Below are 12,793 nucleotides of genomic sequence, written 5' to 3'. Positions count from 1 at the left end.
AGAGGCCATAGGGTAAGCTTTGGAAATGAAGCTGGAGTTGTCAAAGGCAGAGAAAAAAGAAAGGGGCACAAAGAAGAGCAGGAAAGGGAACTGTTCATGAAACAAGAAAATGGGGGATGAAGAAGAGGACACCTTAGATGAGTGGAGAGGTGTGACTTTAGAAGAAAAGGTCAGATGCAGAGAGGGATGAGGAGAGGCAGGGATCAGGGATAGAGATAGAAAGACTATGATTAACGGTCTGAAATAAGTGCTTAGGATAGGCAGAGAGAGAATCCTGAAGATTGGTGTAAAAGAGTTGCTCGGCCAGATGAAGGGGCATGTCATAGTCAGAAAGGGGTGGGGGCAAAACGGTAAGGAGATAGAAACTTCCGCCAGCAGCATTCAGTGCGACATAGGGAGTGATGCAAGGAACTAAGAGCAAAGGTAAGCCAGGGTTGGGGTGGCTTATGTGAAGAGGAGATAGAGGAGGAAGGCTAAAGAGTGTTGAGAGTGTCCATAATAGAAGTAGAATGCAGAGAAGAGTTATGCATCAACTGAGAACGATGAGACAAAGTTAATGAAGAAATAAATAAGGAAGTGTTAAAAGACTGAAGGTCTCGATGACAGAATGTGGAAGAAGAAAGAGAGGAGGTGTGGTGGTGCGCAGTGGTGGAGTGTGTTTTGCAGTGGAGGGGTGTGATGGTGTGAAGTGAGGATGTGGAGAGTGGGTGTTGAGGAATGGTGGTGTGAAGGGGGTGTGTCGGGTTATGTGGTGTGTGGGTTGTGGAGCATCAGTGTACGTTGTGTGGAGTAGTGGTGTGGCGTGGCAGTTTGGAGTGGAGTGGAGTGGTATGAAGTGGTGATGTTTAAATTGGTGTGGTGTGAAGTGTTGTGGTGGTGTGCAGAAGGGGAAGTGGGTTGAAGTGTTGGTGTCAAGTGGTTTTGTGGAGTTGCGTGGAGGTAGGGAGTGGTGGTTTGTAGTGGAAATGTGGTTGTTTTGTGTGATGAAGTGTGTTGGGGTATTGTAGTGGTGAAGTGGAGTGGCGATATGGTATTGTATAGAGGGCTATGGAGTGGACATGTGGGTTGGTGTGTTGTTTGGAGCTGCAGGGGTGTGGAATGATGATGTGGTGGTGTCAAGAACAACCTACTTTCAATGTAAAAAGCACAAAAACAGCCAGACAAATGTCGAAACTGACCAGAAATGAACCCACATTAATAGAGGTCAACAGGCATGAAAAGAAAACTTAGAAACCGTCATAGAAAGATCACAGCAAATTCAGGCAACTACAATGCAATGCAATCCCATTTACCAAAACTAAATTGCTGAATGAGACAGGCCAACAGTTTTGATCGCACAAAACAGGGGGGAAGATCACAATGTAAGATATGAGCAAAATGCATTGGAGTTGAATATTGATCTCCAATTTATCAATTGCTTGTTAGGGTAGAAAGAACGCAGCTTTACTGATATTCAAGAGATGTTCTCATAACAAAGCGCATGAACTCATGTGAACTCACATGTAGGGAATAAATACTTCCCTGATTACTCTGTGAATGTGAAGTGAAACTGACACAGTGGTCTTAACGTATTCACGTATTGATCTGTAGTGTCAGAGGCTGACTGCAGAGTTTGTGTAGTAGAAGTGGGAGAAATGTAATCTAAGAAGCAGTGTATAAACAAAATAGTCAATGAACAACTAAATCACACTAATTGTGTACATAAATCACCTATAGAAAGGGGGGATACTCAGCACAATGTGGTTTGCTAGTGATTTGCATAAAATCAAAGAACATTTTGGGAACATAAGAATTACCTCATGATTGTATTTTTGAAATATGACTGTGACAGTGATTCAAGCATGAAGACTTTCTGAGCATATAGTGCACTTTGGGCTCCCTAATCAATTAATTTGTCACAACACTCATCCTAAAATTATGATGTCTAAAAAACACATGAAATATATATATTAATTTGGACATGTGAGCCCAGTTATGCAGTTTCATACAGCAGATCATTTAATTGGCACAAATATTGTTAAACATGCCCTGATGAGTTGATACAATGGAAGCATACAAGAAATAAAAAACAGTGAGCTGGAAAATTCATGCTGCAAGTTTTTCCAGTTACCATGGCAACCAGATATTCTGATTCCAACACTCATTTTTTTTTTTATTCTGTAGAATTTATTTTGGCCATATTGTGGTGCTTTCCGCCACCATAATGTAAAACCAAAAATGGCATACTGATATTGGAACACTAATCATAACTGACAGTTTATTTTGTGTTGGCTTATAGGCATGGCACTAATTATCTATATGAGAACAAGCTACTGATAGGGGAAGTACATGCGAGCTTGCCACTTTTTGTTGCCATTGGTGGAGCTAGACGAATATGTCAGTAACATAACAAGTGGCACATTTTCTTTGGTATCTAAATTGTTGCTACTTTAATGAAATTTAAAGGACTCCTGTATGCATGTAAAAGCATATTTGGGAAGAAAATGTTAAATCACAGCTATTGAGCAGATAAGTGTGCATTCAAACACTTGATTTGCAAGAAATACTGTATACCAAATCAGACATCTGAAATAAAATGCTTAGCTCGTCTCATTTGTTTTTTTTTTTTTATTTTATTTTTTTTATTTACTTTGTGTATAATCACTTTAGCAATTTTTACAAAACTGTTGCTGCTCGTCCAGAAAGAGCTAGAAAGAGCTAGAAAGAGCTAGAAAGATCCACATAAACGGCGTAAACAAGAAGAGAATGTAAAACTGAAAACTGACAGACAAGGCTGACATGTAGTCGACCAAGCATGCATGCTGTTCATAGTTCCAGAGAGCGTTCCACTGCAAGACCCGTTTATGGAGAACCTCTCACACCAAGGTCTTGATAATTGATCACCATAGAGGAACGTAGGGTGATCATTTCGAACGCGCTCTACAAGATTTTAACAGTCGCTATAGTCCATCTCGTTTTCTCCCCTGACATCAACCTGTTCCACCATGTTGTGTCTCCTTCTTCTAGAAATCCTATGTTGTCTGGGCGCAGGTTGGTCAGGTATCTGGCTCTTACATTTCTTAGCTCAGGGCATCGGAGCAGAAGATGTTTTATTGTTTCTGAGTTAGTTGGTTCAATAGAGAGACGGCAGGCTCTGACATTCGATTGTGTCCTAATCGCCAGAATTTCGCACATCCGGAGGAGATTGAAGCGTGCTCTCATAAATAGTTTCCTTAGATGTTGATTGGGGAATTTGGTGCAGTATGGGATGGGTTCCTTCAATCTGTTGAAGTTAGGCGGCAGATTGTTTTTCTTTTTTGTAATTATAAATGTGTAAATATGTGTGTTTTTCCTTCAATACTAACTAAATAAATCTACTATCAAATACATCATTCGAAATGTAAATACATTCTATCTGTCATTTTTATTCAGCTCTAAATTCAGGGAAGTGCTACAAATCACAATCAGCAACTTTGAAATATGGCACGCTTTTCGATAATGACTACGATATTCTATATATTTACAATAATCAAAAGTCAGACCCTAATTAGATACAATTATCTAAAAACTATTTGATGTATAATACGCACCATACAGAACACATTTAATCTGTGTTGAAATAAAACAAATAATTGTGCACATACATTTTGGTTCTATTCTAGATATAATAACAATAATACATTTGATAGAATTACTTAATGCTTTAGATAAAAAGACTTGCAGGGCTCATCTGCTACACCTATATGTAGGCATCAATAAATACAAAACAAGAGGTCTTTGTCGAATACATCACCACCTTTGGGCAAAGGTACCAGAAATGTGAGTGGCATTCCTTTATATGAAAGACACCTTGTACAATTGAATTCATTATAATGTTGTGGTCACATACAAAGAAAGTTAACGAAGCCCCAAACAAATAAGCCTGTGTATCCGTAAGTCCAAACTTACCCAGTCCATTTAGCGTGCCCACACTGTCAATCATCCAGTGGCTGATGGTATGGTTTGCTAGGGAGTCAAACATGCTGCTCAAAGCACTCGCACCGGCTGCTGTGCCAATGAGATACTCCAAGATCAGGTTCCAACCAATGAAGAATGCCACAAATTCACCGACTGTGACATAACTGTAAGTGTATGCAGAGCCTGTGGTTTTTGGTACTCGCACTCCGAATTCAGCATAGCAGACACCTGTGGGGCAAGAGATATGAACAGCTGTGAAATCAAGGTGATGTAAATGGAGTGGCATAGCATGTTTTAATTAATTCAAATGCATATTTTAACTCTAACCACCATCTACAGTAAGCATTAACATTAATATGGGTGGACATTTCTGCACGGCCACACATCTGCCCACTAGATTTGAAACTCAAGTAATTATCTGCGTGTTGGACATGTCTGAATTCCCAAGGTCTGTGATAGAATGAGTCACTGTTCTTTTACATTTTTATTTATTTGTCATTTATATAGCGCACAAGGCCCGCAGGCATCTAGGCGCATTTGCTTAAGAGATTGGTTACAGATTAGTCTTATGTCAGATAGTTACATTCAGGGATAGGCAGGTACATCGCATAACAAAGGCTACAGCCTTATATAGCCTTACATTATTTCATATCTATTGCCACATTGGTCAGTTACGCAGGGTACAACTTGTATAGTCTTATATTGTTTCATATCTATTGCAACATTAGTTCATTTCACAGGTTGAACATTTTACTTAATGCAAGGGTTCCCCAACAGGTGAGTACTTTCTGGAAGATGAGGCATAGCAGTCATAATTCATACAGTGATGTCACGTCAGAGTAGTCCATGTAGTGATTTCTTGGGCAAGCCCTGGTCTGGAGTTAGTTGCGATCTTGAGAGAACAGGCAAGTTTTGAGTTTTTTTCTTTTTTTTCTTTTTTTGTGGAAGAAGCATAAGGAGGTGTTTGTCCTCAAAGCTAAGGGCATGGAGTTCCAATATTTGGCAGCAGTTACTGGAAGGCTGGAACCTCCCACATTTTGTTGTCTAAATATAGGTGTAGAGACTAGGTTGGCATAGATAGATCAGGTAGGTCTATTGGAGTGCGTTTTGTGAGATTCAGTGATTTAGGTATGATGGGGAACTTTTGGCAGGGCATTTGCGTGTCAGTGAGAGGATTTTGAATTTGATTCTGTCACGTACTGGGAGCCAGTGAATGGTGCATCTTGTTGCTGAGATATTTTTCTGTTTGGGTTAATTGAGTGCTGCTCTGATGGCATTGTTTTGCACCACTTGGAGTTTGATGATGTTGTGGGCTTTGGAACCTGCAAAGACAGAATTACAGTAGTCGATCCGAGAGAGGATCAGAGCTCTAGCCAAGGTGATGCAGTTGTCCGCAGATCTACTTTCTCCTTTTATTCTGGTCACATAATAGTTATCTTTTATTCATGTTTTAGAGCTAAGGCAATGGCACCCACAATGGTTGTTTTTTCAGCATCAACACTACGCAGCTGCAGGGGTGTGAAAATTCCATCAAACCTTGCGCTTTTCCCCGATTGTGCAATTTATCAGAAGGTATTGTACACCTGATGAAGGGCCCCTCACTGATTGGTACAGGGCTTAGATGCCTTCAGGCCTTGGGTAATGAGTGCATAGAGTTAATTATAGTTGTCTAAATTGGTGTCATATTTTTTTGGTTGCATGTGTTAATATCCCCACAAAAATATCACCATACAAGAATGGTGGCATATTTGTGTGTCGTTATTAACACATTGAACCTGTGGGGGAATCCCCCGCAACCCCCATATTATTTTACAGGGTGCAGAGGACACCCCTGCAACCCTTGCTCCCATTTACCCCCAAAATTATCCCCACCAATAATATCCCTATGGCCATTCCGAGGACCATATATATGGCGATATTATTGGTGGGGATAATATTAACTGATACCCTTTTTTTTAGGTCGTTGCATCCACTCTGAAGTCCCCTTGCCTAAGCCTGTTATGTTATGTTATGTAAATTTATATAGCGCATCTTCACCCCAGAGCATCATGGCGCTCACCAGCCAAAAAGATATAGCAGGTTACAGCAAGCAAGATTTAGAACAGAATAGTCTTCAAAGCCCTGCGAAAAGGAAGATGGTCAGAGGTGGCATGCAGGTACAGGGGGAGTGAATTCCAAGCATTGACCACTGCTACCGAAAAAAAAGCATGGCCACCCCTACGCAAGAGTCTAACCCAAGGGATTTGAATCAGGAAGGCTGATTGTGAACAAGGGAATCTCTGGGGAACATAAGGAGGGAATTTGGTTTGCAAATATTCAGCGCCACATTTATGAAAAGCTCTGTGCACAATACAGAGTGACTTAAAGTCTTAAAAACTAAAGAGCTGCCAGTTGCAGCGTGCCCTCCCCAGAGCAGGAGCTCTGGGCCACTCACTGGTTCATCCCTTGCACCCCCACCAGCCGACACAATCAGGGAAGCCAGGAACCTCGCCCCCACCAAATTCAGCGGAATTTGCAGAATCCACTCGACTACTCCCGCGACGTGAAACGTGTAGCTCTTAAGCTACAGAAAGTTGCTGCATTTATTTTACAAACATTGAATGCCCCTGGCCTTTGTTTGATCAACTAGGCTCTCTGCCACTCCAAGATGGCCGCTTTGACTGCCCGCACTTCCTCCATTCTTTTGAGCCCGCACCTACCAGCCCTCATTGGCTCCAGCTGCTGGTAAAAAGCCAATCAGGGAACCGGATAGGGAACCGGATAGGCGTGAGCCAGCCTCCATGTGAAGGCATTGTGTAAAAGCTCAGGTGCTGACTGAGCTGACCGAGCTGCAGGCTGCACCAAGGCTTTTACCCCACCACCATCAGCTCTGCTCACCGCTTACCACTGAACCTACCCAGACTGCTCTCTGCACTTGTCTGGCGCAGCTTACCACACTTCATTGATGCACCATACTTCATCACACAGAGGTAACTTTCATGTGATCATTGCTTACCGGTTACTCCTAACGGTGATACCAGTTGCCCTCTGATAATAACATTTGACAACTGTACCCAAGTCAAGCTACTTGCTGCATTACCCTCAGTCAGAGACATCTACTACATGGCCCTACAACTGCACAAGTATATGCATTCATGTGTTACTATGCACACTGGTCAGCGGCATCTAGTTATCTAAATGTACATCCCACTTTTGAAAGTTGTACTGCATTTAGCTTGCCTTGATAGCTATATTTAGGTTTATACATGTACACTGCACTATTGAAAGCTGTATTTAGCCGCCTTCGCATTTAGCCTGCCCTGTTAGCTGCATTTAGCCTGCTACTACACTGTATTCTTGTGTTGCATTTAGCCTGCCTTTATAGTGCATTTAGCCCGCCTGTTAGTTGCATTTAGCCTGTCTTGATAGTGCATTTAGCCTGCATGCTAGTTGCATTTGATTTGCCTTGCTAGTCGCATCTAGCCTGTCTTGATAGTTGCATTTAGCCTGTCTTGATAGTTGCATTTAGCCTGTCTTGATAGTTGCATTTAGCCTGTCTTGATAACTGCATTAAGCATGCCGCTAAATCTCAACACGCACATGTCTGCAATCTGTAAGGATATTTGGCGTGTTACAGTACAGAGTACAGCACTACTGCACAGGTAGCAAACAGCACAGAGTACAGCACTACTACACAGGTAGCAAACAGCACAGAGTACAGCACTACTGCACAGGTAGCAATTTTTTTTTCGCAGCACCACCACACGGGTGCTGTGCATTTCTATATGGGTTACCAGATTAACAAGGAAAGACAGGCTATTCAGTCAAAAACGATTTTAACATATAAGATGCAAACCTATTTTTACAGTTAAAAGCACACGTGCTCATTTAAAAATGCACTCTATTTTTCACCTGAAATGCCTATGGTGCGAGAGACACATTTGAAAATTAACAGCTAACCTATTAACCATTAACCTGACTAATAAAACCTTATTTAACATAACCCACTAATAAAATGTGTTCTCCACTGCAGAATTAGGCATACTCTGAAAGCCATTTAAATGTGTGTGCAGATTTTTTTTTCTTCTCTTCTCTGCCTGCTTCTCCGTGTTTTTGTGCACAGTAACTGCAGGAAGAAGGAAGTCAGATTTGCAACAATTGCAAATGTATAAGCGAAGCTATTGTTGAGAGTAGGAGGATGAGAGATGATGGATTTCATTGGGACACGTCATACAGAGGGCTGAGATGAAAGTTTTAGTGGGCAGTATCGGGGAAAAAGACAGCAGACATTTTTCTGCACTACTGGGGAGAAGACCTGGCTGTGGGACTCCTGACTGAATGCAGATTCCTGCGTCCTGCTACAGTCAAGATTTGGCAGAGCTGGGAGGAAGACCTTTTCCTGGTTGGAGGCATTCCTATCTGCAAAAGCTGAGAATTCCAGGCAATGACCCCGGTTTGAAAAGGAAAGGCGATCCTTTTACTGGGGTTAATCTTTAAGGGAACCACATTCCGAAAGAGAACAGCTGGAGAAAACTTTGAACAGATAAGGTAATTACATAAGCGTGGGAGCCGTGTGTGCACGAAAATATGCAGTCAGTGTAGGAAAGGGGATTCCTGTGCGTGTCTTAATCAAATACCAATGTTGCAATTTGAGTTCTGTTCTCCGCCACGCTCTTTGCAGTGTGTCATAGACAATGCTTTTACTGTACCATTTTATTTATTTCTGTAAAGAATGAGATCGTGTTTAAATGCAACTTTTATAATACAGAAAAATATTTGAAAACAGACGGGTGGTGTATTTACTATTTACCATTACAATGCCGATGATGTGGGGAGATTTTTAAACAGTGCAATGGTCATTTTAAGACAGATGTGTGCATGTCAGAATCAGTATGAATAATTGTGAGTGACTGTAGCATAGCTCGTTGGAGGTACATGAGCCAACGGGAAGAGAGACTCTCTGAACATAGCTCCCTACCGTATATAAGGTAGTGGAAATTACCACAAGACTACCATATATAGCTCTCTGTCGTAAATAAGTCAGTGAGTTCGCCCATGGTGGCACGCCAACACTATCACTGAAAAATGTGGTATTCCTAAAATGTAGGTCTGAGGTCTCTCTAGTGATCACACGAAAAATCTAAGCAAAGATAAGGGATTCTGGACATTGGGGCCACAAATAAAACAAGGGAATTATGCTCACCAAAATACCACCAACCACGTATACCAAATATGCAGGTCTGGGTGCTGAAATAATATGGCACACACCAATATCCAGATGTGAGATCTAACGTGGTAAATACATTTGAACCATGTATCTGAGCTAGGCCCCGATCAATGAATGGTAGTGGCCATCTAGATACTGGTACTCTTTTATTTAACTCTCTTAAGTCTGCACACAGCCGCCATTGACCATTTGGCTTTAACACACCTACAATAGGCGTATTGGATGTGCTATGAATGGGCCTGATTATTCCCCGTGATTCCAAATTTTTAATAATCTCTGCCAATGATTCTAAACATGCCAGCGGTAGTCTATACTGGCGTACAAACACTGGATTTCTGCTACAACCTTCTGGTAGTGTGGCCACATGTAAATCAGTTAAACCACAATCATAAGCATCTTTTGCAAATACATCCTTAAACTCCATAAATATCTCCCTCAGATTGTTTCGATCCTCATCGCTGTCACATGCATCCGCTAAGGAGATCTGCTCTTCTACCATTCTGGAAAATTCTGGAAACTCTTCTGGTAAAGGAATCTCAGCGCTTTCCTCTAACTGTGTGGCTGTGTCTTTTTGTAGAGCTGCCACTTTTAAATATTTTGGCATATCAGCTTCCACTTCAATGGGCTGATTTCCTGTTTCATTTTCATTTAAATTAAATATTATGCAATCCTCTTGATGGCAGCACACTGTCTCATTTGAATCATAAGGATACACAGAATTAATTTTAAATATTCCTTTGGGCTGAGAGTCCAGGTGTTCTGGCAACTCGCCCTTGTCATCTACATATTTTTCAGGAATATTCCCAATCACCATGTTATTTAAATCTGCCGTATAATGTGATTTTTGTATGGCCATTCCTAATGGGGAGTTTTCCTCTAAATGAATATCCTGACAACCTTTATTATTTACCATGATTTTTACAGATCCCTCACCAATGTCTACCAATGGAAGGTATTCATAATCCAGGCCTTGCTGTTTTATGGATTCATTCAGGCATACAAATGCATCAGAGCCTTTCATCTGCTGCCCATTTTTGCATTTCAGTGTTATTGCAAACTGTTTTGTAAATGCAGGAATAATAGTATCTTTCCTTATTTGTAATTCGATGGCATAAGGAACCAGTTGTGCACAATGATAAGCCCTTCTTTTGTCTTCAAATTCAGGTGCCGGACCACCTAGGCGTGACCATATTTTTTGAATAAGGAAATCTAACACCATACACATTCTGTGCATGATGTCATTGCCCATGTAAAATTCATTTTTTGCTCCACTCACTATCCATATATTATGGTAAATTGTTTTCTGACCAATGCTAATTTTAAGCATGCATCTGCCTGCAATTCGGTTTTCAAAGTCTGGACTGTCCAACCCAGAAACATATTGGTTTTTAATCCTAAATTTCGGGATTTCTTCCCTCTCCATAATTTTTTGCAACAATTTCTCATTAATGAAACTCCTTTCATGTCCAAGCGCTAAAGTGGCTTTTATTGTTTTAAGATAATCATTTATACCAACATGAACCCATGGTTGCTCATCTTCCATGTGTATTTCTGCCAGAGTGGTAATGTGTTTTTCTGAATCTGTTTTAGGAATAATATTCTGTTTGCATGTTTTCTCTTTTAAATAGAAACGTAATGTGTGCTCATCTATGGCAGTCTGCCAATCTTTCCTTGGGTCCAAGTATATTTGTACAGGTAGTTTTTCATTGTCGCTCTGCATTTTGTCTTGACACATTAATATAACAGTGACACTAGGTATGCAGCTATTCTGGAGATATACCTCCACAGCATCATTTGTTTTGGCAACGGTGTGACATTCATTTATATTGTTGTTTTGTGATTTTAGTTTCTTAGGCCTCAATGGTTTTTTGGTTAAGGACCACAGCACTCCATTCACCCCATCTATGAGAGGAGACAATCTTTTCAGGCAATCTGTCCCCATCAGAAATGGAATTTCACAAGTAGATGTGATCAATACCTCTTGTTTCATTCTGTGCTTTCCTATTTTTATGTCAACCTCAGTTACACCTATGATGGGCACCTCCTCCCCATTAAAGTTATGCACTGGGCCTTGATTTGCCTTCACTGTGATCTGACTCTGTGGAGGCCTCCCTTCATTGATACTCTTTACCAGCTCCTTGGACATAATTGTGGCCTGTGCGCCAGTGTCAATCATAGCGAAGGTGTGGCATTTTTCTTCTACAGTGATGGGTGCATAATATCTGTCCTCAACTTCCTCTAATACACATAAGAAATGTGAATTCTTACTGATTTCAGGGCTCACCTTTCTCAGGTCTTTTTGACTTTTGGCTAAGCACATTGGTAAATGGAAAGACATTTTTCCCTCCTTTTTACCCATTTCTGCGCGAGAGACTTTATTCATTTCTCCATGATCAGAGGTTTTTTGGAGTGTGGCCACTGTTCGCCCATCCATCTGGGTAACATCAGAGACCACATTACAATCCTCCAACTGAACATGTGTAATAACATCATTCAGCAATTTGTCATTTTTTAATTCTGTGTGTTTGTAATCATTTAGTGTAATACCAGCCCTTTCAGCCTCTTCAAAAATATGTGGCTCAAAGAATTCTTCAGGTGATTGACTTGTACCCTCCTTGTGAGTATTTCCTTTTTCTGTCTGTGTTTGGTCATTGTTTTGCTTGCCCAGGGAAGGAGCTATAGCATCCCCACTTACCCCCTGTTCACTGGTATTCCCCATGCATGAGTCATTTTTCTTAAATCTGTTCCTTTGTTCTTTTGGAATTCCTAATGTTTCTTTTTCATTTGTGCAAATCTTTACTGTTTTATTTAGCTCTAAGTTAAACCGTACCTCTTTTTTAGAAATATTTGCACTTTCTATCACAATTTCATTTACTGGTACTTTCATTTTTAATCCATTAGGCATCTCAGAGTCGTTATGCAAAATTATATCAGAGCAATCTGTCATTTTGGCACTGCAGTTATCATGAGTACTTAGTCACTTTTCGGAAGCCCCCCGGTCATTGCTATGGCCATCAGCCCCCTCTTTGGAAGGTTGTTTTTGCGCTGTATAGAGCTTTCCTATTTGCTCAGCTAACATTTTCACTTGGGCCTCAAGGCACTGGAACCTTTCCATCTCTCTAGGATCCTCTTTCTGTGGCCTAGGTCGATATTGGTTGTTTTCCCCCTGATTGGATCTATTCTGATACCTCTCAGGTGATTGATGTCGGTTGGGATGGTTTCTGAACTCTTGATTCATTTGTGGAGGGGAGCGGGTTGCACCCATCCTTTGATTATAGTCCCCTGGTGGGGAATCATTGTACTGGCGTGGACTGTAGTTCACGTTTTGCCTCATGTCCTGTCTCTCAGATTGTGGGTACTGGCCCCTATGTTGATTTCCATTATCAGTAAATCGATCCACATATCGGGGCCTATCCTGATTACCATATATCATGGTGTTGGGATCAAACCTACTCTGTGTCCCCAATGACTGGTAGGGACCATCATTTCTTTGATCTTGATTTTGTCTCTGGTTATTGTTCATACCTGCCATATCAGGCCGATATCCTACCCGGGGTCTATCCCCTAAATATCTAGGGCTGATGTAGCTCTCTCTATTACTAGGATCATGTGTTTGGAACATTGGTACAGGAAATGGCGATCTTTGTTGAT

At 41.1% G+C, this 12,793-nt stretch overlaps 1 protein-coding gene across 2 annotated transcripts in view; it reads right to left on the bottom strand.

The window, feature by feature from the left end:
• Positions 1–12,793, bottom strand: part of SLC7A14 (solute carrier family 7 member 14) — a 724,481-nt gene that overhangs the window by 184,905 nt on the left and 526,783 nt on the right. For both annotated transcript variants that reach the window (XM_069618764.1, XM_069618763.1), the window contains exon 4: positions 3,928–4,164. In XM_069618764.1, the coding sequence (XP_069474865.1) occupies positions 3,928–4,164 (237 nt within the window). The remainder of the gene's footprint in view (positions 1–3,927; positions 4,165–12,793) is intronic.

Source organism: Ambystoma mexicanum, chromosome 10 (assembly GCF_040938575.1).
Source record: "Ambystoma mexicanum isolate Mex_15411 chromosome 10, UKY_AmexF1_1, whole genome shotgun sequence".
Taxonomy (NCBI): Eukaryota; Metazoa; Chordata; class Amphibia; order Caudata; family Ambystomatidae; genus Ambystoma; species Ambystoma mexicanum.
This window is presented reverse-complemented; position numbering and strand designations above follow the sequence as displayed.